Source organism: Aptenodytes forsteri, unplaced genomic scaffold (genome assembly GCF_000699145.1).
Source record: "Aptenodytes forsteri isolate BGI_AS27 unplaced genomic scaffold, ASM69914v1 Scaffold167, whole genome shotgun sequence".
Classification (NCBI taxonomy): Eukaryota; Metazoa; Chordata; class Aves; order Sphenisciformes; family Spheniscidae; genus Aptenodytes; species Aptenodytes forsteri.
Genome location: NW_008795926.1, coordinates 1,635,189 through 1,662,374, shown reverse-complemented (window position 1 = coordinate 1,662,374; position 27,186 = coordinate 1,635,189). Strand labels below are relative to the sequence as shown.

The 27,186-nt window shown below is 40.3% G+C and overlaps 1 protein-coding gene across 1 annotated transcript; it reads left to right on the top strand.

Moving 5' to 3' along the window:
• Positions 1-213: 213 nt before the first annotated feature.
• Positions 214-27,045, top strand: ACO1 (aconitase 1). The gene is made up of 20 exons (XM_009285030.1): positions 214-335; positions 2,168-2,336; positions 5,281-5,418; positions 7,443-7,512; positions 7,620-7,803; positions 10,597-10,736; positions 11,758-11,929; positions 12,402-12,502; positions 13,551-13,667; positions 14,936-15,095; positions 18,405-18,540; positions 19,055-19,139; positions 19,422-19,578; positions 20,142-20,266; positions 21,099-21,203; positions 21,878-22,020; positions 23,467-23,614; positions 24,034-24,156; positions 25,181-25,366; positions 26,650-27,045. The coding sequence occupies exons 1-20, from the start codon at positions 239-241 to the stop codon at positions 26,761-26,763; spliced, it is 2,670 nt and encodes an 889-aa protein (XP_009283305.1). The 5' UTR covers positions 214-238; the 3' UTR covers positions 26,764-27,045.
• Positions 27,046-27,186: the final 141 nt, after the last annotated feature.

Below are 27,186 nucleotides of genomic sequence, written 5' to 3'. Positions count from 1 at the left end.
AAGCTCTTATCTTCCCGCAGACCTTTTATCTCTGAGGACATGTTACAAGTAGATTTGTAAGGGAAAGGGCATGACTAACACAGACTGTGCAGTACCTTTTTGTCTGGTACAGGCCTTGTATGTGGGATAGATACATTGTGGGACTGTGGGACATGTACTTTGTATGCGGGACAGATATCGTGAAAATGGCTTTGATTTTTCTTTTGTGTTTTAGGGACACTAAGGGTCTTGAATAACCATGAGCAACCCTTTTGTACGGATTGTGGAGCCACTGGACCCTAAACAGCCTCTGAAGAAGTTCTTTAATCTGAGCAAATTGGAAGATGTGAGATATGGTACGTTGACAACATAAGGAAAGCATTTCGTTAACATCGATGAACAGAACCTGAAGAGTCCAATTGCAACATTGGATGGTATTTGGTCTCTGGAGAGAACTATGAATTCAAAAGATGGTTCTTGAAAACAAAATCTTAGCAAAATTTTAATACTGGAAATGTAGAAATACTGGCAAGATCACAGTATTATTTTCTCAGCATGCTGTGCACTCAGCAGTCTTGTTTTTCTTGAGCGGTTGAGGAGGACTAGGCAAAACTAAGAGCATAAGTTTTCTCATACACTGCTGTGCTACTGTGAAAGGCTGGAAAGGACCTAACACTGGTATGACTGAATCATCCAGAAAGATTGTTCAGCTTTAAAAAGAGTAGTGGCTAGAAAACCCTTTCTGAGGAGGCTTTTTCTTTAGTTCCTCTGACACCTCCTGAATGTACTTAGGCATCTTCCATGTGGCACTGGTAAAAATCTTACAATCCATGCCACTGGCTTAGAAAGTTATTATCTATAGCTTAGAGCTGTGTTTGGGTATTTTTCCTCTTTCAAAAAGGAAACAGGTGATTAAGGAGAATGCAGGAAGCAAGAGGAGGAACATTTTCTCTGAACGTCAGCAATGCATGTCCATTGCAGGCTCAGATAGTGTGTAAATGAGAAATCAATTTATGTTGGCTTTGGTGTGTGAAAAGCAGAGATAAGTCTTAAGAAATAGACAAATACATGTATGGTATTACCAGTTGATCCATTCTAGGATTCCAAGAGTGATGAGCTCCAGATTCTTTAAAGACAAAAGGATGCAATTCTCACTATCCAGCAGAAATATGGAATAACTTAGCAACAATGTGGGGCGGGGGGGGGGACACGGGGGGAAGATTTAAAAAAAAACCCAAAACAACAATGAAAACCAACAAAATAGCAACAGGGGGGGGGGGGGGGGGGGACACGGGGGGAAGATTTAAAAAAAAACCCAAAACAACAATGAAAAACCCAACAAAAAACAACCAGAAACCTCCAAATGATTCTGAATGACTGTGTCCTGAATAATAGTTGGGGGTTTTTTATGATAGCAGTAATGAAATCTCACTGTGATTAAGTGACTTTTGTGTCTTAGGGGCCCTGTGTAGAAAGTTGGGACAAACTTGTCAAGAGATTTTTGAATGTAAATATTCTGAGAAGAAATCAAACAGCTATTATTACAGTGGACCAGGAGAGGAAGCACAAAGTAACTTTTATTTTTTTTCTTCACACCCATTGCTTGTAGTAAAGCTGTCAGGACTGCTCTAATAATATTTTGTGTCACCTTCTATAAGTATTTCTATCTTGAAGTAAAAGAAGATTAGCAGATGCACAGTCTTACTGCCGTTCAGTTTCATTCTTCATCTCTGGAGAAGAAGAGACTGTCTAGACCACTAAAGCTATGCTTTCAAACATGTCAGGTAGAAAATTATATTTTTCTAGCGCATTTATATGGCTGTGTTCAGTGGCAAGAGTGAGGGGAAACTGCAGAGAAACAAGGCAAGTACAGCATGTTTTCATAGTAGTATTGCTGTGCAGGATGGAAGAGCTGTGGAAAAGAGTCCTTTCAGCAAAGATGTCTACTGTCTCACAGGGACTGAGATAATAAATCTACTCAAAGAATTGAGTGGAACAGGTCAGTTAGCAGTGACCTCCTGACAAAGCTGGAGGCTAGAAAAGGGTGTCTGATAATTTGGGATAAAGCCTTGTGAGAATATGGGGACAGCACTCGAGGACCCATCTGCCCCAACTGTGGAACTCTGCACTTGCTGACATACGCCCTAAGGTAAAAACTGAATTTGTTTCTTGCCTCTTACCCATGCAGCACACCTGCCATTTTCTATTCGAGTCCTACTGGAAGCAGCGATCCGTAACTGTGATGAGTTCCTAGTGAAGAAGGGAGATGTTGAGAATATTCTCAACTGGAAAGTGGTGCAACACAAGAATGTTGAAGTGCCATTTAAGCCTGCAAGAGTTATTCTGCAAGACTTCACGTAAGTCTGATGCTCTGCAAAGCTAGGAAGAGGGGGTCTTGAAAGTGCAGCAATGCTCAGCTTGGGGTGGAGGGGCAAGCTCAGGGAACGAATAGCAGTGAAATGTTTGGAAAGACCTTTTCCAGCTTTCCTGGATGTCATGCTACAGACAACACTTGGAAAGGCAAATACTCATGATAAAAACATTAAATGAAGTGCTTCTGGGATGGAGAGATAAATATCTTTATGAAACTCTTCAAAACAGAGGGGAGGAAAATGGGATGGATAAATTGCATCCAAATGAGGGAATTCAGAGTTTAGAGGTTTTGTTGTTGTTTGGGGGTGGGGTCTCTTCCCCCCCCGCCATGGGCTCTTGCTTTAAATTTTCTACCCTTTTCAATTCTCATTTATAACCCACATCATTATTTTCTCTTCCGAGTCATTATTATTCCAAATACATTTTTAAAGACTTCTCTGCTATTGAAAAAATGAATGTCTGCTTTTTCCTAGAAATGCGAATTGAGATTCCTACCTAATGGACTCTGAAAACTGGGCCTTGTTATTGCAGTGTGGTTAGTCCCTGTGTGTCAGCATGTAATAGTCCCTGGTAGATGTGGAAAGTCAATTTTCAGGTGGAACAGTACAGCATTTGACTTGCAAGTCCACTGTCCTTGTACCTTTGTCCTCTGCCTTTGTCAGAGAGTTTAGTTCATCCGTGGTAAACCCCATGCTGCTAAGCTGTGAGTTGGTTTTATTTCTCAGAACAGTAAAGTGTCTTAGCTGTCATACCTTCTGTTTCGCATTTTCCCAAAGGTTGGCCAGGTGCTACGGACCCAGTACAGCTCAACTTCTAAAGACATTAGGAAAAATTGGCAAAGCCTCAATTGAAAAAAGTGCTGATTTCCTAGCTATTTTTTGCCTGCTGGCTGTTCTTAACATTTAAAAAAGCTGGCGCACAGAGGAAGCCAAGCTTTGAAGCAAATGTTGTTCCCTTTGTTACTGCACTTCTTTATTGCCCCCTACTCTCCTGCTGGGTTTTAAAAATTTGCCTATAAGTTTGCAGAGCAGCTGCATTCATGAAAAATGAGCTCTTGAACAGGCTCCTGAGTGGGATCTTTTGAAAAAGGCAGCTTTGGCAACTTTCCAGAAGCCATACAACAGTTACATTCATGTGTCCTGGATTAGAATTACTGAATTTCCTAGATCTGATCATTCTGTAATTATCCTGAGTTCTTCTAAGGCTGTAGATGGATGTTGTGTCTGTTCCTTTTCAATTGTATAACATTTGTAAGCTGGCAAAATAACTCTTCCACTCCCTTCCTCCCACCCCTACCCTCCCCCAAATCCATCTAGGTAGTAAGATAGCATTTGCTATTTTCCTTGGAATATGCTTATCCTGGGACAACAACTGCTTCAAACTGCTGAACAACATCAGTTAATTGTGTCAAGGTTAGATAATGTGGACCCTTTTTTCTGTTTGTTTTTGTAAACGCTCAGGATTTTCAAGGTAAAATTCTGTAGGAATTACAAAGCCTTTTCTCTACTTCTTGCATTGTTTCTGATATATTTTAAAATCGTAATACCTTCCTTATAATCAGAGTTGAAAACATAAACTCTCACTGTTTTGGGCTGCTCTTGCAGAAACTTCATGTTCTCAGTGGGTTGCTGAATGATGCCAGATCCTTACAAGCACATCATAGACAGTTCTTTTTGTCTCAGCAGCCAGCAAAATCAGATAGGCTGGTATGCAAGAGAGTTTCCCAAACTGATTGAAAAATGTCATGGTAGTACATATTTCTGTAGAAGCTGAGAATATATGTGCTGAGAAGCACCAGAAGCTTTGTGAAAATAAATATGGAAACGTGTATGAGCTATTAGCTAAGTCGGGCGTTGAAGTGCCAGAACTTCTGGTTGCTACTCCTTGTTTGCTTATGACTAAACTTGGGTTGGAAGTGGAAGATGGACGAAAGGCTCTCATGTGCATTACTTCGACCCTCTGTGTAGTTTACCTACCTCACTTAGGAAGGAAGGCTTAATTTAGGAATTTAAAAATTGTTTTGGATGAATGAGACATACAAACATAGAGAAAAAGGCCTGTTAACTTTTTTTCTGAGTCACTTGGAGTTCAAGGGCTTGCAGGATTGTCACGAGATATGTGAGAAGGCAGAAATGTGAGTGTTGGCCCATAACCTGAAAACGTGCTGTTTGAATGTCATTTGTGAAGGTCTTTTGTCGGTGGTAAGTACAAGAATTTGGTAGTAAAGATGAAAGGTATTTCTGCCTTTTGTGTTTGTCCAGTGATCTGCCAGGGCAGTTAAATCCACTTCTGAAAATACAGTTGTTCTGCAAAGGTGTTTTGTGGTCATGTCCTTTGTAATTTAGGAAATCTGATCCCTGCTCTGCCAGTTTCACTTGAAGTGTGGAAGGTACCAAACAGCCCTAATTATGGAGAAGATTCTCCTGTGCTTTGCAAAACTTGGAAGAGATGACCCTTGCCTTAAAATCAGCTAAATAAACATAGCAAAGAATCAAAGAAAGGACATTGTTGTTTTCCCTCTCCCCCCTTCTTTTTTAAACAGATTGGGGAGGAAAGAGAGGAGCAGAGCAAAAGAAGAGAAACCGCTTCAAGGTCCCAAAGGAATGCTGACTAGGACTAAATTTCCAGATTCCCAGCCAAGCGTGTTAAACTGCTTCTGTTACTTCATGAATTTTGGTTTTAGCTTTTCATTCTTACAGTGCTCAGGTTATAGATACAGTTCTGTCCCTTCTGCTCTTCCGACTTTGTCTTCCCAAGGGTACTGTCTCTGCCATAGAGTAATGATCCCAAGACTCAGGGTAAGGCTGCAGTTTGCTTTGTATGGGACAGTAGGTGGGTGTTCTGCATCTCAGGATCTCGGTTGTGTTTGTTTTGTTGTTGGTTTTTTTTCCGAATTGTTTCACCTTGCCTATTTCTCTTCTGTTTTAGTGGGGTACCTGCTGTGGTTGACTTCGCTGCAATGCGTGATGCTGTGAAGAAACTCGGTGGGGACCCTGAAAAAATCAATCCTATCTGTCCTGCTGATCTAGTGATAGATCACTCCATTCAGGTTGATTTTAACAGGCGGTAAGGATACAAAATAACTCTTTACTTTTTAATGGTAGTAAGGAAGCTGGATCCAGTTACTGATAATAAAGGTAGTTCCATTGGTGATATTCTTAGCATTTGGACTATAACATCCTAGACTCTAAGAAGTGTTTAAGCTAGACTGTTGTATCGGTTGCTGTGAATTAGATGGGGGAATTTTGTTTTTTCTGCGGTGCATCTCTCAGCAGCACAAGCCTGGACTAAATGTTAATAGAAACAGGCTCAGTCCAGACCTGTGGTGGTCATAATTTTCCATAATAATACTGCATTATTATTAGTTGCTCAGAAATAGCTTTTTTCCACATGCACTTTTTTTGACCCCGTAGGGCTTTTTGGAAAGGACAAGCGAGAATGTGTCCTTTCTTCCTTATTTATATAAGAATAGACCTGAGTTGTCCTAGCCCAGCTCTGAGGAACTGTTTGCTAGTTCAGTGCCTCCACGCAGAAGAGCACAAGACGCTGATTAATATAGCCTCTACAAGTACAGGAAAGAAACTTAATGCTATTCAATCCTCAGCATACGTCAGAGACGAGCGCTCACTAGACCCACAATGAAATACAAGATCTCTGCATAGGGGTCCTTCTACCCTCCGTGGTATCTAAACATGGGCATACTGAACTACTCTCCAAACAGATCCTGCAATTACATGTTTCTCGGTGGTTTCCTTCCATCTTCCAAACTCCTGAAGTTTTTTGGTCTGCAGTTCCCATGCCTGCTAAAATGCTCTGTGTATTTATTGTCCTCTATAGGAGATAGTTTTGAAGCAGGCCAGTTAAGGTATAGCACTGCAAAGAAGAAAATTCCTAGAAGGTGGAAATTAAAGAACAAAAAGAGCACTTTCTCAGTGCCAATATTTAGAGGCTTCTTTAGAATAAAAATACTGAACTTCTGAGCAGAAATGTATTGCGAAGTGTGCTTCATAGAAGAATGTTGCCAGACAGTTTTCAAATACAACTTTTATCCTACTCTTTAACTGTAGACTAGTAAGGATACAAATTCTCACTGATGCCATTTTATAGTTGGCAGGGGAGAAAAAGGGCCAAAAAATTGACTTATGTAACTGTCGAAAATCAACTCCCTTTAACTTTTTTTCTAGAGATGCTGTATCTATTCTTAACATAACACTAAGGAGTTTAGAAACAGATGCAAAATTAGAAATAATGACCTAAAGACTGATCTCTGGGTGTTCTAGCACTAATCTATTAAACTGGAAGCCTAACCTTTTTTCTTTTTAATTTGCATCACATCATTTTTTAAGATCTTTGTGAAACAGTTTATTTCTTTGTGAACAAGATACGATTTCATCTTTACCATAGAACAAAATAAACTATTATGATTCTTTTTCTGTATTATTTTAATAACATCCGGTTTATGTTGTCAGTAGCATCCAGGGCTTCATTTAGATAATTTTTTGCTAATAATTACTTTTGTCAAAGCCTTATTTTATTTCTGTTAGGCTCATGTACATACAGAGAGAACATTGGCCAGCCCTATGCTTCAGTTCTTTGAAACTCTTCAGGCCTAAGTTAGGCAGCTGATTCAAGTGAAAAGTTTGTTAGCCCTGTCTGCTTTGAAACGCAGGGACTTCAGGCAGCACTATATCATCGTGATAACCTCTTTTTAACTGAAGTTGCAGGGCAATTGTGTTCCAGTTCCCTTTACCGCTTTGCTGATTGCTTCTGATTTAGGTGTTGGAAACTTCACATTGCTCTAACATGTAGTGTAGCTTTTCCCAAGCTACAGGTTTTAGGCCTGCCATATAATATGCAGATTAGCACTCACATTTGAACCAGACTTCAGGTATTATCTCTTAAGATTTCTTAAATCCTTTTCATTGGTTGCCTGCAGTTCACAGCTGTAGTGAGATTAAAAAGATAAGATTGATCAGCATTAACATTAGCTAATAACTCTTCTCTTCTTTCAACCTTTGGGTATATCTGACCAGACATAAATTTCAGGTGGATACTTTTGGTTCTGACAGCTGGATTATTTTCACTTGCAGATCAGACAGCTTACAAAAAAATCAGGACCTGGAATTTGAAAGGAACAAAGAACGGTTTGAATTCTTAAAGGTACTGAAAAAGTTAATCCTATTTGCATGGAGAAAAGTGTAATGAACAAAAGTTCTTCGGTGCTCATGTGCATTGATAATTTTTGACTCCAATTCCTTCCGTTTCAGTGGGGCTCTCGGGCTTTTAAAAACATGAGGATTATTCCACCAGGCTCTGGGATCATCCACCAAGTGAACTTGGAGTACTTGGCAAGAGTGGTGATGGATCAGGATGGCTACTACTATCCAGACAGTGTGGTGGGCACTGACTCGCATACCACCATGATAGATGGCTTGGGAGTGCTTGGCTGGGGTATGTGCAGTAGCGTATCGTGCATGGTCTGTTGGCTGACTAAGCTGTGTTTCAGACTCCGGTGAGTTGACCCTGACTGGCAGGTTAGCCCCCACCCAGACACTCATTCACTCCTCCTGCCAGCAGGATGGGGGAGGAGAATCGGAAGGGCAAGTGCAAGAAAAAACTCATGGGTCGAGATAAAGAAAGTTAATAAGCGAAGGGCAGGGGGAGGAAATGAAAGCAAGTGATGCAAAGACAATCAGTCACTGCCTCCTACCAGCACACCAAAAGCCCAGCCAGTCCCTGGGCAATGGCTACTTTGGAAAAATCCCCCCCACCCCTACCTCCCAGTTTTAATGCTGAGCATGATGTTATATGGCATGGAATATCTCTGTTCAGTTCAGGTCAGCTGTCCTGGCTGTGTCCCCTCCCAGTGTCTTGCCCACCCCAGCTTACTTGCCTTACTTACTCAGGCAGAGTGAGAAACAGAAAAGACCTTGACACTGTGTAAGCACTGCTCAGCAATAGCTGAAACAGTGGTGTGTTATCAGCCATGGTTTGGTCACAAATCTAAAACACGACACTATATGGGCTGCTCTAAAGAAAAGTTACCTCCGTGCCAGCCAGACACAGTACACAGACTAACCCCCAATTCAAGGAACCTGGTAAGGTCTCTTACAGTTATTTAAGACTTTGTGACTAAGCTCCCTGTTCTGATAACAGCCTCAGATGATTTCTGGTGCATGTGGTGTTGCTTTTTTTTCCTTTTATATGTTTTCTATTCTGCATTTAAATCACAAGGAAGCAGGCAAGGAAAATATTAAATCAGACTTCTGGAAGCATCTTAGTCATTTAGGAAAGCAAGGGAGTTGAAGCATCACCGAACATCCATTTGTTTCTTAGTCACTTAGCTACTTTCGAAGTGTTGCCTTATCAAAAAGTACTGCAAATGCTCTGTTAGGTTGAAGATGCTGAAAGTTGAATCTGAGTGAGTTAATATGGCCAGAGAGGCCACTGTGAAAAACAGCACTACGAGGTATGTTCTAATACCAGTAGTCTGCAGAATACTTGTTACAGAAATAAATACCAATAATTCCTTTTTTGCTTGTAGTGGCAAACTGCAGTGTTTGAATTATTGACTAAATAAGTAGGTATGAAATGAAAGTATTTGCAATAATCCCACACATGGTAGCAAAAACTTCAGTTGAGCATTTTATCTTCCTGTGATATGGTGATAGGAACCCTATTGAAATAGATACAAAAATACAGAAGACATTGTGTTTTTAAACAGCATTTGCTAGTTGTTCACAAAGATGCTTGTCAAATTCTGAGTACCGCATGTGATAGAAGTAGGACGTTGTGGTTTTTCTATCCCACCTATACTACTGTAGCAATATTGGTCAATTGAGACTTTCTATCAAGGGTGGAAGAATTCCTGCTGGCTTGGAATACAAATGTAGACAAGTTCACTTTGTTCAAAACCATGACATCTTTGGGATAAGAGATGTCTCTCTTATTCTGTATTTGGTTGCACCTTACACATGGAGCCGTCATTTAGGTGATGTCACAACATCAGTAGCTGCTTGGAAGAGTGCATCTGTAAACTTAACCTCATTCTTGTCCAGAATTTGAAAAGTATGGCTGGGCATAGCCCATACCATACATGCTCAAAGTGCACACTCTTGGATCCAGCATTTCTTGCTAGTGGCTGGTAATGCTGAACTTGCTTCATGCCTGTCTGTGGTAGCCCGTCAGTCATGTCAACTAACTTTACTGTTTAAAAATGATTCAACACTTAGTGAAAGGAGTCACATGATTGGATCTGCCACAGAAATATCTTTTTAATTAACATAGGTATATCATTTTGCATAAAATAAATTGGAAATTATTTTTCAGAACTATTATTATTAGATTAAGTGGGGAAAAGGATAGGGGTAGTGGTTTGGCATACGTAAGCAACTATTACAGGCAATTTGTTCTAGCTCAATATTAATTAAGCTAAACAAAAGGCAGAAGGAGGTTTGAAAGTGGAAGGTAAACATGAGAGGGACTTTCTACTGGCAAAAAGTTATAAAACTGCTGCCTAATGCCAAATTGCTAGTAAACATCATGGGTTTTTTAGATTGCATATTACTATGACGTCTTGATACTTTACCGTATTAAATTAGCAAAATGAAGTAGTCACTTGAATTGCATTCCTCTAATACTGAGGGTGTGCTTACACAAAGGTTCCCACCTGCACAGGCCCAAGCACTGTTGAAACTTGACAGACGTAAGGAAGATATTTCTGCCTTAACAATTAGCTTTTCTGTTAGTATTCTTTAGCACAGTCTATACTCTTGACTCTGATAATCTTTCCTTCCTTCAAAATAACTTTCAAGGTTTTTTTTGTGACTGATAGTCATGGTCGTATATATTTCACTCACAGCACACCATGTTCAATGCCATGTCAGTTGTTCTTTGTTTATGCATTGGATGTTTAAGTCATTAAATAAAACTTTTACATCTGTTACTGTAAAAGCCAAGCATCCTCAGAGTAAGTTACTTAGATTTACCTAATATCCTATCTAATGGCTGAGGAGCAAGGATGAAAGTATGAAACGGAAAGAAATTAAAAAGCTCAACCTTGCAGAAACTGAAGCAAGATGAGGAGTGCCTCTTAGCAGAAGGCTAAGCCCTCTGGCTGTCTGCCTTCTCTCCCCTTTCACACCTTAAATCAAGTAATCATCAGTCAATTGTACTTCATGGGTTTATCTTTGACATGTTACTATCTCTGTGAATAGTCAGATTGTATACTCCTGTTGCGTACAGGTGTTGGTGGCATTGAAGCAGAAGCAGTGATGTTGGGCCAGCCGATCAGCATGGTGCTTCCTGAGGTGGTTGGCTATAAGCTGCTAGGAAACCCTCATCCACTGGTAACATCCACTGACATTGTGCTCACCATTACCAAGGTAATGAGCATGTCTGCTGTTTTGCCATTACTGCTGGAAGCTATGCATGTTCTGTAGAACAGAGCCACTGTACTGCATGCTTAGGAGCCCTGTGTGTGCTTCCAGGTAGTCATTTGGACTTTTTTTAAGCTTTATCGCTCTGTGTGGATTGGAATCAGATGCCCAAGGACAACTGCAAATTTGCTAGGCAAATCTGTTTCCCAGAAGCCAGACAAAATAGAACAGAGAGCTGATATCTCATGGCCTGTTCAATCCTCATGTGCAGACCTGTTTTGGAATAACAGTGCTTGTAAAAGGATCTTGTTTCTCTACTGCCTCAAAAGAAACACGACTTTCTTTTTTGACGTCCCCACTTAAAATAAGGCAATGTAAAACCTGAAAACAGACAGTAAGTGCTGCAGTCTGATTTCTTTGATCTGCAGGTGTTTGGCTCACGTCATATGTTCATAATATGTTTATTCCCTGTGTGGATTGTGACTGAATTAAGAGTATTACTGGGTCAGTATTAATGTTGTTGGAGGTCAGAAATCTGGTACGCATGTTCATCATGGGATGCTGTCTCTAGAAAGAACCTCCAAATGGGGAAAGCCAATGGTTTTTTATGAGTTCGTCCAGACATTGTGTGTGTTCAGTCATTTACAGTTTGATTCGTGTACTTGTGCAGTTCGTTCTTCCTGTTTCCCCATCTTCCTGGGTTTGCTGGCTAAAGACCACGCACTGTTCTCCTCTCCTTAGAAAGTCATGTTGAGAAAAATACAGTTGTTCTAAGATAGACTCTAGCTTAAATGAGAGGAAGAACAAGTTTAGAAGGAATAAATCCCTGTTGTGTACATTATTATTGAAACTTCTACATCTCTGTATGTTCATCTTTGTGATTTAGTTTACCAAAACTTTCTGGTTTCAAATGGCTGTAGAAACCTTCAAAAAAGGTTTCCCTGAAGTTGAAAGCTGGATTTCATAACATACACGCTCGGGTCATTTGACACCTAGCAATGACACAGGCACTGTATTTTTATAACAGCACCTTCGCCAAGTTGGAGTCGTGGGTAAATTCGTGGAGTTTTTTGGTCCTGGTGTAGCCCAGCTGTCAATTGCTGACCGAGCCACCATTGCCAATATGTGTCCAGAGTACGGAGCAACAGCTGCCTATTTCCCAGTGGATGATATTAGCATTGGGTACCTGATACAAACTGGTGAGTGTAAGAAGAGACCACGAGTTAAAAGTGTAATTGAAAGCAAGGACTCCAGGTCTGTATGGTGTAGTCAGCAACGGGGTTGAATCAGGTGAAGCCTTCTGAGCTCGAGTGGTTTTTTTTTTATCCATACTTGCTTATTCAGGCTGTTTCTTGCTCCTAGGGTCCATGTTTAGGAAGAGCCAAGTTTTAGGCTGTTTCACAGCTAACTGCCTGCTTAGCCCTGCCTGAACCTAGCTTGTCCAGATGACAGAAGCAGGAACCTAAGTTTTTGTTCTGCAAAAGCCACTAAGTCTGCTCAATCGCTTTGTTTCTAGTGAGTCTCTAACATTTGTGCTGAAAGGGTCTTGTAGTGCAATGTACTGTGTGAACAGTGAAATAGCCTGTTACGCATTTTTTTCTTCTTCTGTCACATAGTAGTTCCTCAGTTTCATTTGCATTTTGTTTTTGCTGTATCTGGCTTTCACCTTAGGCCGTGATAAAGAGAAAGTTATGTGCACAAAAAAGTATCTTGAGGCTGTGGGAATGCTAAGAGATTTCAAGAACTCCTCTCAGGATCCGGACTTCACACAGGTTAGAAACTACTCTGTCTTCTGGCTCCTTGCTTTATGCCCTGCCCTATTGTAATGTGAAAATTGTCTGTTTTTCACAGAAACTAAGAAATAGTCAAGGGACTCCTTATCCTTTGGCTTGGTCCACACAGCTGTCTTAACTTAGGGCCCAGTGGAATGAGTCAGCTGGCTCTCCAGGTGTGAAAACTTGGGCATAGATATAGATCAGCTCTCAGTTGAGCTCTAGCTGATGCAGATTCTGCAATTTGATCCATGTAGTTTTGAGAAGTCCAGTGCAGACTCAAACACAGCTATGAAGATAGTGTGGATGTTGTCTGTGTAAGCCTTGTCGCGGTTTTACCCTTCTTCTGTTCAGCAACTTATTTCACTATGTGAATCAGGACACTTGGAAGCTCTGTGTGGTAAGCACAGACAGCACAAGCTGTTTTCTATGCAAGAAAATCAAGATTTTACTCTGTGTCCAGGAAACTCAAGAATATTCCTGGTTTTCCCTACAGTAAGAATTTATCTTGTAACTTACGTTCAGGTTTGCATGTTTATTCAAAAACCTTAGTAAATGTGGAAAGATGCAGCACACTATAAAACCAAAGTTGAAACGTGGGTGAGGAATAGAAAAATATGATAATAGCTATTTCATAATAGACTGAACGTTTTCCCCAAGGCCAAGATGAATAGTCTGCTTTGGTTTATACCAGTACCACGATTTCTTCACATCATTGTTTTCTGAAGAGGATCCTGCTGCTAGCATGTGAAAGGACATAATTCTCAAAATCATCTGTATTGTGTGACTAAAGCATCTAAACATTGGGTTTTCAATAACTGGGGTACTTTTGAGAGGCATACCTGGGAGCTGGCAGGGTCTAAAAGTAGAACTGTTCCTTTTCTTCTGATGTTTCCCTTCTCATATGTCTTTGATAATTTCTGCAAACAAACGTAAAGATGTGTAGACTTAGCCTTGGTTCAACAGCATAGGTAAGCATATCTGTGGCTTAACTGGCTTCAACTTGTCATGCAGTGCTGAACAACTCTCTGTTCCTCTTACTGAATAGGTGGTTGAGTTGGATCTCCATACTGTTGTGCCTTGCTGCAGTGGACCTAAAAGACCTCAGGACAAAGTTGCTGTGTCAGATATGAAGAAGGACTTTGAGACTTGTCTGGGAGCCAAGGTAGGGACTAGGAACATTTGGGCATACAAACTAATGCATACTTCTAAAAGTTCTCTAGTGTTCAGGAACTATATTCTGGGGTTAACTTTTGTGTTGTTTGTTTGCCTATTGAAAAGTAAACGAGGATGTTTGAATGCAGTTTAGCAGATGACATCAACAATGGGTAGTTTAAAATTGGGGTGATGCTTCTCTCTCATGAAGGTGTTCATGTCCTATTGAAGTAGTAGTTCTTTCTGATTTTAGATCAGTCTTAGGCCTAACATGGTTTCGACATACACTAGGGATTTCTGAACTAGCCACGATGGGTGTTGTTAGTGAAGTGGACCAAGTAGCTACTGCACTGAGCTCTGTGCTAACTACTGAGCTCTTCAGCTTTCCAAGCAGGTTATGCCCTGAGCTCCACAATGTAGTTTTGCATTCAGTATTGAATCTATTCAGCAGATCAGAACTGCATGTGTCTCTGTGACTCTTTGACATTGGTGGTAAAGACAGAAAAAAAAGACTTCTTTCTACATCATCCAGTCAAAAATGGTCGTTGAAAGAAGAGCAAGATTTTAATTTGAATTAATATGCCCAGACCCTTAAGTTTCCAAAATCAGTCTGAATCCTTACCTTATATAATAACTGCCCTTGTTAAAGGCAGTACAGAACTCTAGTGATGTAAATCAAGAAACTAAAACTACAGCAATTCCCAATAATTCTTGTTTTGTAACATGTTCCAAATTCCATTAAATGACTTTATGCGTTCAGATTTCTAAGTGTAATTTTTCATGGTGTGAACAGTGCCTTCTAACTCTTTTGTTTTTTTACAACTGTCAGGCTTTTGCCTCTCAAGTCAGCTCTTAGTATAAATTTGAGCTATTTGATATTCATGGCTTAAATATCTTATGCGTTACAAGTAAAATCTCAGGACTAGATTGTGTAACAAGACTATATGAGGTCAGGAATCTGGAGCATATGGGAGCAAGAAACATCTGAGCAATCTGAAGAAGTATGTATTCATGCAGGAAGAAGACACAAATACATTTTGCTGCAAAGGCTGCCTCTTTTACTAGTCAACAGAGAATAGGATAGACCCCAGAAAAATAATTTTTGTCTGCCACTTTGACTGACCAGAGATGCAGGCCTTCACCACCAGACCTAAAAATGCAAGCATGGATGTGACTGGCAGACACTTCTCATTCATGAAATTTCCAGTGCATACTAATTTCCAGTCAAAATACTTATATTAACCACATCCTTTTGATTCTTACTTTCTCCTCTTACAGCAAGGATTCAAGGGATTCCAAATTGCCCCAGACCGACACACCAGCATAGTCAAATTTAATTTTGAGGGCTGTGACTTCGAGCTTGCTCATGGTTCAGTAGTGATTGCTGCCATTACAAGCTGTACAAACACCAGTAACCCCTCAGTTATGTTGGGAGCCGGTAAGTTTATTTGCTTAATGTGCAGTAGTTTCTCTATGGCTCTGGCTGTGTGTCCTAAAGACAAATACAACACTGATGTAATTCTACATGCACAGTGCTGTTTTTGTCATTTGGAATGCTAAAACTGAGCTTAGTCCCTAAGGGTAGCAGAAGGAATTCTGGAAATGGTAGTTAGAAACGTGGGTTGAAGAAAATGTATTTTTCCTGCACTGTCTTCTCTACAGGGCAAGCTGGAACTGAATTAACCAGCACCTATGACTCTTGTTCAAATGCACAGAAGCTGTTACATAGAGCTGAGAAGAGGCTATCAAAAGTCAGAGCCACAAGAAGAGGGACAGTGAAGAATGCTTTATGCGTTTAAGTCTGAAGGTGCTCTGATCTGACAGCAGAGCACAAAACACACAGTTAGCTAGAGGCGTATCGAGTTGTTAAAGCAAGAGTCTGAGGGCACGTGGGGGGTGAGTAGAGGAGGAAAATTGTGTTCTCAGGGCTTGCCATCTTTCAGAGCCTTGTCATTTACATCCTAACTGCATCGAAGAAGTGGTCGGAGGTGGGCTTTGTATCCCCCACTTTCTTGCTTATCACCATTCAAATACTACGAAACAGTCTGAGTTGGTTGTGTTAAATTTCAGGTCAGGAGGTTGTTCATTTTTAACCTGGCTAGTCTGGGCAGAAAATTTCTCATTCCGAATGTGTGCTTCTGGCAACAAAATATGAATGAAGAGAGTGAGCTCAAAGGGTTCAGTCTATACTAGCCCAGTTCAGCCCTCTTTCCCAGGTGCTTCGCTATATGCTCACATATTTCTTTCTCTCCGCAAACATATACATAGACATTGTCTGTCACTGTAAGATTATCACTGCATTAGGGCTTCCTAGTCTGTCAGACTGTTTGTAGGATGCAGGCTTATTTTCTACAAAGGTTGGAAGGGATGTGCAATGGGCAATGCAAGAGCCCTTGATCAGAGAGGATTACTTACTAGTTGAAGTCACGTACGTTATTTGTCTCCTTTGTTCCTGTGTGGTGCTGGGAAGATCTTGGCTTGTGGGCAGCTTCTGACAACAATCACTTCATGTTTAGTTTGCTGATGTAGTATTTGTCACCTGTTCTTGTGCTAGCATCTTTCTTTGGATACTCTACAGTACCAGCAGCTCATCCCCTTCCCAGGCGCAAAAGGTCTTTGTCCCCATTGCTAGGAATGAAAAGTCCATCATAAACCAGGATGTGGGGTGGAAAGGGAAGCAGAGGAGAGACCTGCTCTGTTTCTTACCCCTTTGAGAGGAATAGAATTGAGTAAAGTCTCCCAATTCACTTGCCCTTGACAGGACAGCCAAATCAGCATACTTCTTTCCTCAGGTCCCTCCTGATCATGATCACAGAAATAGAGCTGTGTTTCTTTCTTCCAAGGATGAAGAAGTAGATTTCCTCCAGGCAGACTATCTTTGCTCTGTCCTATTCCCTTAGTTCTAGGTGGATGTATCCCTCAGTTGTGCCACTTGCTTAGGATTTAGTTTCCTCAAGTGTTTGGCTCCCAGTCATGTTTGGCATGCATTTTTAACTGTCTGTGGCAGTGGGCATGCTGATCTTTCAGCCTGCTTGGCTTTATAGCTCTATGGGTTTAAGGTGTAGAATGCTCTGCAGATATAAGTAAAGTTGGTACTTTGGATGCATTTACTGCTTCTTAATGCACAGCAGCCTGAAGAATGTAGTCCTAAGGATCTCAACACATGCACTCAGATCTAGTGGGTACTCTTACCTTTGCTGCCTTTCCGTACAGTGGCGCTTATGCTTTGACCTCAACAAGGAGAGAAAAAGTAATTCTGTCAGTCTCCGTTAACTGTTTGTACACTACAGTATTGAGAACCTTGGAGATAGCCACAAGAAACATGGTAATTTGGCTTTCAGAGTAGGGTTTGAAATGGAAGTAAATAAAACATACAGTGCTCCCACACTAAGTAACCAAGCTAAAAGAAATCCGAAATCCGAATAGTTGTTTCAAACTACCACTGCATATCCTGCGCACCAAATGATATGCAGGGACTGTGTGTCCGTGGGGATAATGAGTGTATGCTGTAGTAGCCTTGACAGCCTAATCTGACTTTACAAAGGTGTTGGATTAAGGTTGCTCAAAGCAACTTAAGTTCTGGCATTTCCTTGCCATTTTTTAGAGTTTGACTTTGCGTTCTTTTCAGAACTGGTATTGGCAGGAAAACCGAAGCCAACACTTTCAAACAGGCTGCCAGGCTCTCGGGTCCTAAGATGATAATTTTTTCATGGTCACCTTTTCAGAAGTACCCAGGAGCTCCAGTTTCCACAGCTTCCTCTGGCAGCTAAGAAGCCTCAGCAATTTCAGGAATAGGACTGCTTTTTTAAATTCGTGTATCTACCTTTAGGCCTCCAAATCTATCAGTGTAGGCCTTCTCACACAACACTTAAAAGTAGAGGCTTCCAGGTCATGTCTAACAGAGCTGTCGAACAGCTGGCAAAACCAAACACATTTGATGACGTCTTCCTGTTGGAGATCATGCTGGATCAAAGCAGAGCTGGTGTATATTTTCTTATCTAAGTGGATGTGTGAGAGAGAGAATGAGGCATGGGAATGTGAAGTTTTGCATACTTTGCATAGCTGCTGCTTCTTTTATGTCCATCCTGGGAAAGGGCTGGAGGGGGCTTGTTTTCTGAACATTCATCAATGTATGGACAATTCATTTAAAAGGAAGAAATTCAGGATAAATATGTTTCTGGTAATATATATGCTCCACTAAAACATCTCTATGCATGTTACAAATCCAGGAGTGTTAAAGCAGCACTCCTGCAACAAGCTGTAGCTTGTGAGATAGCTTGTTTGTGACAAGGGCCAGAGTTGGTGCTCTCATAGCCATCTGCTTCTGAGGGCAGCAAGTCATATGTTGGCAGTTGCTTCAGCACTGGCTCACTAGACCACCAGAAGTGGGAAGTTAACAATTCTTCATTGCATTTTTTGAGACACTTGTCTTACGAATAGTGTTCGTTTAACCATCTGAATTTTGAATGTCTATGTGCTGCCCCAGTGTGAGTGCATCTTGTTGAATGCAACTTCCAGCAACTTTCCAGTGGAGCAGAAATTGCAGACTGGACCTACAGTTAAACACAACACTTGAGCTCTAGCTGGTTATTTTGGAATTAGTGCTGTTGCCTCACTGTACCATTTCATTGCTCAAAATGGCGCCTTTTCTGTCTTCCAGTTATTTAATGGTACTTCTGTTAACCTGTTGATCCACCAAACTGTCCCACTTCCAGGAAAAACTGCAACTATCCTTTGCATTTTTCAGGATTGCTTGCTAAGAAAGCTGTTGAAGCTGGTTTGACAGTGAAGCCATACATTAAAACTAGCCTGTCCCCAGGAAGTGGGGTTGTCACTTACTATCTGAGGGAGAGTGGAGTTATGAGTTACCTTTCCCAACTAGGGTAAGAGTGCTTTTCTTACTGTTGTCCTATGACTGCTTAACTAAAAGCATTGACAACAAGCGATGCAATAGAATAACTGTTTCTCTGTACAGTTTAAGATATGGCAGGTACCCTACAGCATGATCCTGAATAAGTTAACGCATTGCTGTTGTGCTGGCTGACTTTGTGCCAATGAGGGAAAAGTCCCATTGCCTGCTGTAGCTTCTTGAAGATTCGTGTTCGTAAGCAGGAAAAATTACTTCTTTTTCAAGAGTAACGGTTTTAAAATAGCATAAATGACTCTATATTGTTGTTCATCTTGCTAGATAACACGTTTCCCAGATCTTCATTCTGTGTGCATGGACAGTCACTGCAATGATAAAAATTGAGCATTCTCAAAAATGCTGTTTTCAGCAGCAATTAATTTGTTAAAACAGTACATCTTCTGAAAGTAACCCTAGCTAACTGCTAAGAGGTTAAACGTTTTGCTCCAAAACAGCTTTTTGTTCACTGATGATTTTTGTGCTCTGTCTAGGTTTGATGTGGTGGGTTATGGCTGTATGACATGTATTGGCAATAGTGGACCCCTACCAGAGTCTGTTGTTGAGGCCATTACACAGGTATGCAGCTTTTCCTGTGCAGCTTATTTAGGTAACCTGTTCTCTGTTGTGTGCTGTTCTGAGCTGTGTTGTACTGTGCACTGATTCTTCTCAGCTGTGTGCAAAGTAAATTCAGTCTATATTCTCTTTTCTGTGGGAAGTGCTTTGGAATTGTTTGGAAGGAGACAGTTCTGTGACTGTCCAGTCATTGATGTTGCAGCACGGTGCAGTACTGCAGACCTGCTGGGCGTGTGGAGTCTGCAAGCACCTCAGCTACCTTCTGTCTCAAACTCTCTCTTGCAGGGAGACCTCGTAGCAGTGGGTGTGTTGTCTGGCAATAGGAATTTCGAAGGGCGTGTCCATCCCAACACCCGTGCTAATTACCTAGCTTCCCCGCCACTGGTAATAGCCTATGCAATTGCAGGGACTATCCGGATCGACTTTGAGAAAGAGCCTTTGGGTAAGACAGCGTCAGGATGCTACTTTTCACAGCTTCTAAACTAAACTGGTGGAATTAAGCTCTTCAGAAACATTTGTCCTAGGGACATGCTTCAAATGACTGAGTCCCTGTGGAATACAAAGCATGCAGTTGTTAAGAAACAGAACAACAAGGAGTCTGTATGATGGAGAAAGGGGAAAGCCAAGCCTGACCAGTATTCTAATTCCACAGGGGAATCTTTTTGGTTATACCTGGGTGGCAGTCTCTCAGGAGCAACCTGACCTAGTAGACTTTCTTTGAGCAGGTAGTTCAGTTAGACAGCCCTCAAAGATCCTTTCCAACCTAAATTATTCTATAAATTACTCTGGAAGGCCATTGAAAATCACAAAAGAAGGTGTATGTACAGGCATCATCAAGTCTGTGAGGCCCTCTTCTGTCAGGCCCTTGTAGGCAAAATAAAGCATGTCTTGTGAGTGTTGACAAGGTTCAAAGGAACACATAGCTAAGGGACACCACGATAAACTTTTTCTTTCTTTCTCAATGGAAAATTTATGCAACAAACATAAAAATACCATTTTCTACAGGAATAAATGCTTCGGGGAGGAAGATTTTCCTGAAAGATATCTGGCCAACAAGAAATGAGATTCAGGCTGTTGAGCGCCAGTTTGTTATTCCTGGGATGTTCAAGGAGGTCTACCAAAAAATAGAGGTGAATTAATCCCCTGGGCAGTAGTTTGATTGATGTACTGTGCTATTCTGAAGATGTTAAATAAGCTGGTCTTGATAATGAAACAAACCTTTTCCTTCTATTGTTGTTGCTCCTGTTCCGACAAGTATTCAAATGAGATTTATTTTTTTTAAAATGGCTTCTGGTTAATTAATTGGTTCTTACAGACAGTTGTGTCCTGAAAATTGCTCCTTAATGATTTTTTTTAACGTAACATATAGATGATGTGTTTTAAACAGTCATCCCAGGCTGTTATTAGAAAGTGAGATATTCCAGCTTCACAGACGTTTGGTTTTTTTCAGCTGACGTAAAATTCATTTGCATTACTTAATAACGTTCACATCAGAAAAAAACTTGTACTTGGTAATGTCTTCCTGGAAGCCTTTCTCAGGTATTCAAACAAAATATTCTTAAGTTTTACATGCTAGGAAAGCTTCTTAAGATTACTGATAAATACAGTTGAGAATTATAAAGTGTTATCTGTGTACATAATACAGGGTATTGTCAGAAAACTGGATGAGCAGCTCTTCTTTTGTAATGAAGTGAGGGTTTTCCTAACTCTTGTAATAGATAGAATAATTTAAAAAAAAAAAAAACCACCAAAAAAAATGTATATTGTCATAATAATTTCCCAATTAAAAAAAAAAAAAAACCACCAAACATAATGTATATTGTCATAATAATTTCCCAAAGTGCTTAAGAAATACACAAGGCTTTTGCTGAAATCAAATTTGTAATTTTACCTGGGTTCTGAAGTAATTCCGTTGCTTTTGAAAACTTAGAAATCAATGGGATGTTTTTGTGTGTTTTTCAGACGGTAAACCAATCTTGGAATGCCTTAAATGCTCCTTCAGATAAACTATATACTTGGAATCCCAAGTCAACTTACATCAAGTCTCCACCTTTCTTTGATGGTCTGGTACGTGCATGCTTTCCCTTTGAATCAAGCCAAAGTGTGTAGTGACCTTGACTAACGTTAAAGGTGAAGCAAAGCCACTTCAACAGGCCTGGGAGCATCCATCATAGCCTATTGAGGCCTTGGTTCTCCAATGTTAGAATTACACTATTGTATTCGTTTTAATACAAAGGCATGAGTCAATCTGAAAATTGTAAGGATTCCCTGCCACTTCAGGGCTTTTGAAAAGTCTCCTTTTCCTTTTAGGCTGGAATACTTTTAAATAGTCGCAAAGCAAGTGAGGGAAAAGGACAGGAAACAAAACCCACAATTCTGCCTGCTTGCATTTTGCACCAAATACTCCGGTATTCAGATTGCTATTTCAGTACCATTTAAAAGAAAATGCAGATTTCAATGCATGCAGATGACTAGGAATCCTGGATTTTTGTCTGCATTCATGCATGTACCACAGGAAGCCTCAGCTAATTTTTTTGCCTCATCTGTTTTCTTCATGCATGAACTTGATGACAGACAGACAGGACTTCATATTTTGTTCAAGAACATAAACATTTTTAATAGGGTTGGGGTTTTTTCTTGTATAAAAAGGGTAACTTTATTTTGCAATTTGCACTTTTGAGAAAAGTAAAGGAATTCTGTGTCATATTTTAATGATTTTGTTTGTATTTATGATGGTTTAGACTTTGGCTCTTCAGACCCCGAAAACAATAGAAGATGCTTATGTCCTGTTGAGTTTTGGGGATTCTGTGACAACTGACCACATATCTCCAGCTGGGAATATAGCAAGAAATAGTCCTGCAGCCCGTTATTTGACCAGCAGAGGGTAAGCACTACTTCTTGCTCTTGTTATAAATTGGGAAGAGGAAACAAGCCACAACTACTATACCATGTTACAGGCACACATATCTGCTGTCTGTTCACATACGCTTGTATACCTTGACGGATGCCTGGAGAATATATAAAAGAAGAAAGAAAAGCCTTTCTTTCTCTGCTGTTTCAGCAGCTCTCACCAAGTGTAAGAACTTGCATAGAGTGTGCACGTCTGTGACACTGGAGAGCTGAAGACCTTTGTGTGGAGAGAGGGGAGGAAGATAACTTTCACGCTAGTTTTTGCAGTAAGTCTATTCATAAATAAGCGAATCAGGATTTGTCTCCCTGTTGAAGCAAAATTATCATGGTCCTTAATGCCAGAAATTGGTTTCATACCCACTTCTTCTAGCACGTGCAACTTTCACAGAGCTAGGCTATCAGGACCTACAGAACATCCAGAAGTTTAGGTTTCAGCACAACTGCAAAAACTGGCAAAGCTATTGTAGTTTGAGTCCAAACTGCTGTAAAATGTTGGTCTTTTTCTATGGCCAACCTGTCAGTTTAGTACTCTGGGTTCAACTTAAGGCAAGACTAGGACTTGCTGAGTTGCCCTACTCAGTCTTCACAGATAATACAATACTTTTATTCTCTGGTTTAGGACTTCTTACAACTTCAGTGGTGTTTTGGGGAACAGCACTGACATAATTAAAAAAAAAAAAATTCACTAGACATAATAGTTCTGGAGAGGAAATTGATTAAAACAGTGTGCTCTACTGAAAACTAACTGCTGTGGACTCTTTGGCCCTCTGTTGTCAGTCACTTTGAAATCTAAATAGTCCTACACACATTACAAAACAGATGTTGTGTGTCATAGCTGCTGTTTGGATGTACCCCAATGCAAACAGTCCAATTTTCTGTCACATTCCAGACCATTTTTTCTTTACTGGTTAGGCTGGAGTGTTCCCTCATTCCCATATCTCTGTTTGCAAATGAACTTTTTCTTCTGTAGCTCTAACTTGCAGCAGGGGCTCTCTCTGCCTTTTAGATGTTTAGCACAGTGGTGTCTCTACCTTTGTTCTAGATGCTATGGTAATGAAAAAACGAGGAGATTTTCGGTAGCCAGCTGTTAAGAAAAGAATTATATTGCATCTTCGGACCTAACATGAACTATATCCTTGCATCACTATCAGATACTGTTTTCTAGGGCAAGGGATGAGAATGCTATGGAAGCTGTTTTCTGTGTCCAAGCTGTAGGCAGACTTCTATTTTTTTTAATTTTTTTTTTCCTTCAAAAAAATCTTAGAAGTATCAGCTAACTAGATGCTATTGCCATGATGGGAACTATGTACCTATCTGCCTCAGAAACACCAGTTCATTACTTTCTTTTTTTAAGCACAGAGTGCTTCAGTCTAAAAACAACACAGTTTCCTTTTTTCTTTATTTTCTTTTCCCTTAATAGCTTGACTCCTCGAGAGTTCAATTCTTATGGCTCCCGCAGAGGGAATGATGCTGTCATGGCCAGAGGAACATTTGCAAACATTCGCTTGGTGAACAAATTTATTGATAAGCAAGGACCTCAGACTGTCCATTTCCCTTCTGGGGAAACTGTAAGTACACATGCTGCTCTAAACTGAGTCTCATTGACAGTAAAGTAGATTAGTACTGGCTTTCCTTCTTACAGCTTAGGTCATTTACTTAAATGCCTTTTAAGTAAAGCTAATGAGGAGACAGGAGCTGTATTGACCTAGGGAAGCAGGTCACACGTACCTACATAATGTGGTGCTATCAGGCATATCAGTGGAGAGTATAACCACTGTAGAAGCAGTAGTGGAAGGTGGAGGTTTGTGTTGGGAGTGAGATCAGGCTAAGAAGCCACAAAGCACTGTATTATTAATATCCTTAAAGTGCTGCTTGGTGGAAAGTGTGGGCTTCAGCTATTTATGTGGGGACACTTTTTTCCTTGTTTCCCTGGAACTGTGCTTCCACCCCCAAAAACTGTATAGACTGTTTGGCATTTTCATTCCAGCTGGACGTGTTTGATGCTGCAGAAAGATACAAGCAGGCTGGCCATCCTCTGATTGTGCTGGCTGGGAAGGAATATGGCGCAGGAAGTTCCAGAGATTGGGCAGCTAAAGGACCATTCCTCTTGGTGAGTGACTACAGTAAACTAGAAGGAGGACAGTATTTAAAAGTGCATTCATTTGTCAGGAAGACTAGCTTATGACCAACATCCTGGGTAGCTCATTCTCACTTTTGGTAGCAAGAGCTATCTTGAAATCTCAGCTGCCTCCAAAAGCCACAGTAGAGTTACAAAAGCTATTTAAATATTAATAGATCCTGTTCGGACTGGAAGCCTTGACTGACCTTCAGCTAGAAATCCACAAGGCTACACCAGAAAGGCCAGTTTCTTTACTTCTGCTTCCCAGTAAACCTTGGGTCTGCTTCCAGCTGCCTCCTTCAGCTCACTTAGCAGGGTAGATGGAAAGTGCAAGAGAAAAGTAGTATCAGTGAAAATGAAATTTAGCATGGCTTCACCATGCATATTGCAGGAATGCTTAGCAGTACTGTTATAGGAGCCTAATAGAAATCCACGTACAGTGAAATACCTGTTTCATTCTTTGTCTGTCCTGTCCTACACTATTTATTAGCCCGAACTCTGATTCAAGCTTTCTTGGTGTGGAATTTGTGAAGGCAATAGTGTTTGTATTATTAAACAAAGTTTTAGGAGAGTTGGTGTTTAAGATTACGTTCATCTACGTTTTTGAGTTTTTTTTTCCAGTGGTGATTTTTTTGTCTTAACTGTATTAACCTGTAAAAATTTAGAAATGAATTGAACTGCATCCTGGAGCTTGTAGTGTAGGAGGGCAATACTGAATTAGCAAGAGTTATGGAAATGACTAGTTGTGCTCTATGTAAGACACGTTAAAGAAGTATGCAGGGTTCCTGAGAAAGCGTATGTAATTTTTTTGACAATCAGACTTCTTTAAAGATGTTTGAAAGTTAACGTATAATCAAGTCATCCTGGACAGTCTGCTGTCAGACAGACCTGCTGACTCTACCAGTAGCTGGTAAATGAAATGGAGGGGACCACAAACGTACCAATTTCCTTCCTATGAGCACAGAAAGACTGTCCTGAACCATGAGGATAACTATACCTGTTGTGTGTTTCCCAGGGTGTGAAGGCTGTGCTTGCTGAAAGCTATGAGAGAATTCATCGAAGCAACCTAGTAGGGATGGGAGTGATTCCTCTGCAGTATTTACCTGGACAGGATGCAGGGACTTTAGGACTCACTGGACGGGAGCGTTACACGATTATCATTCCTGAACAACTAAAACCGCAGATGAACGTCCAGATTAAGGTATGAGACACCTAAGGGCTGAATTTTCTGAATCACTGTTAATTTCACTCAAAATTAACTGTCTCTTCAGACAATAGGCTTTCATATGGCAGTAAGCTCCTCTCACTTGAGGAAGGGAGAAGAATTGAGATGGTGGAGGGGATGAAAACAGTCATTGTAATAGGGTTTGCTATGATGGGATATAAAAGCAGCTTGGCCAAACTGTTTTATTTAGCACAAAGCAGTCCTGTATTTTGGACCCGTCTTTCAAAGTCCACTATAAATTTTTCTGTCTCAGTTACATGTTTGAAGCACAATAGAAAGTTAACTGTAAGTATTAAATTAAATAAATTGAACTAATTTATTTAAATGAATTTAAAATTAAAATAATTCATTGACAATTCAACTGACAATATTGTACACTGCAGCATTCAAAGTGAAATCTAAGTATACCCAGGATAAAATCTACTTAAACTTCAGGCCCTGTGTTTGAAAGACTGCTTTTTGTCTAGCTTGGCCTCCAAACCTATGCCCTTTTTTGAAAAATATTAGCATCTACAATAAAAATTTGCCTTATTCTTGATTGGAACATCTGTAAAACTGACTGACTTAACCTAACAGCATCAAAGTCTGCTTTTTTACTGCAGTTAGCAAAACAATCTACTTACTGCATGTTCATTTAATGCAGGTGTTCTCCCTGGATTAGTTTCTAACAACAGTTGTTACATGTGCCTCACTAACTGCCCTGAAATGGAGAAAGTATAGATCCCAAAGAGTTGGTCAGCTTATCAGTCACAGATGAACATTGTGCATTCATCTGGAAGTACCTGACTGGAAGAGTCTTCAGTAAAACACAATAGCTTTATTCACTTCATGCACTTGCTTTTTCTGATTCCCAAACACGAGGCCTCAAAGAAAGCTAATGAAATTAGTATTGCTGTTGTACCCAAGCCAGAAGAATGACTACTAGAAGAACATCAAGAATTAGTATAACCACTTGAAAGGATGGTCAGCTTTCATGCCTCTAGGCTTATATCAACAATAAATCTAGATGAGGCAGCAAATGCAATACAAGGAGACTCCATACCATGTTTATTTTCGTTTGTTTTAAACCACTTTTCTCTTAAGCAGCTGGCCGTAGTCTAGTGTGGAAAGAAATACTGATGTCCAGTGCCTGTTCACTTTAGCTTTCTATCACAATTTCTTAAGATGGTGAAACTATCATAGTAGTCCTTATTTTACTATGATATCATGTAACATGTGGAAGGTTCTGCTGCTTGAATGACTTTCTTTGACCCCAACAGCTGGATACTGGGAAAACCTTTCATGCCATCATGAGATTTGACACTGACGTGGAGCTCACTTACTTCCACAACGGCGGCATTCTGAACTACATGATCCGTAAAATGGCATCCTAATCAAAAACATTAAGCAAACACATCCAGGTACAAGCCTGCTTCTGGTGACCACAGAAAAGCTACGGTAATCATAAATTTGAAAGTGTGAACCATAAAGTGAACAGTTTTTTCTGGATTGTATTAGGCGGCTTGTTTACAATACTGAATTATTCTGTGTATCAGGAAACTGGACACACTTGCCCAATTAAAGTAAACAGCATTTATTATTTGTTTTGTATGGTGGTTGGCTTGACTTACCTTAGAATACAGTGCAAAAGTCATTAAAATACTGCTGGAATCTGTGGAGCTGTTGAAGATCATGTGCTGATTTCATGTATTTGGTTCATTTAGTTTGACTCTGAAGTTAAGTTCTATGCTCATATCAGTGGTCCAAAAATCAACTGACAGTATAAAAAAATAATTTTTATTCCTTCCTGATTACCT

Excerpts from the sequence above, each read along its gene's own strand:
- ACO1 (XM_009285030.1), top strand. The coding sequence starts at position 239 with ATGAGCAACCCTTTTGTACGGATTGTGGAGCCACTGGACCCTAAACAG. Across the intron at positions 18,541-19,054 it reads AGTTACCTTTCCCAACTAGG|GTTTGATGTGGTGGGTTATG; the intron begins GTAAGAGTGCTT and ends TGCTCTGTCTAG. Across the intron at positions 23,615-24,033 it reads ATTTCCCTTCTGGGGAAACT|CTGGACGTGTTTGATGCTGC; the intron begins GTAAGTACACAT and ends TTTTCATTCCAG.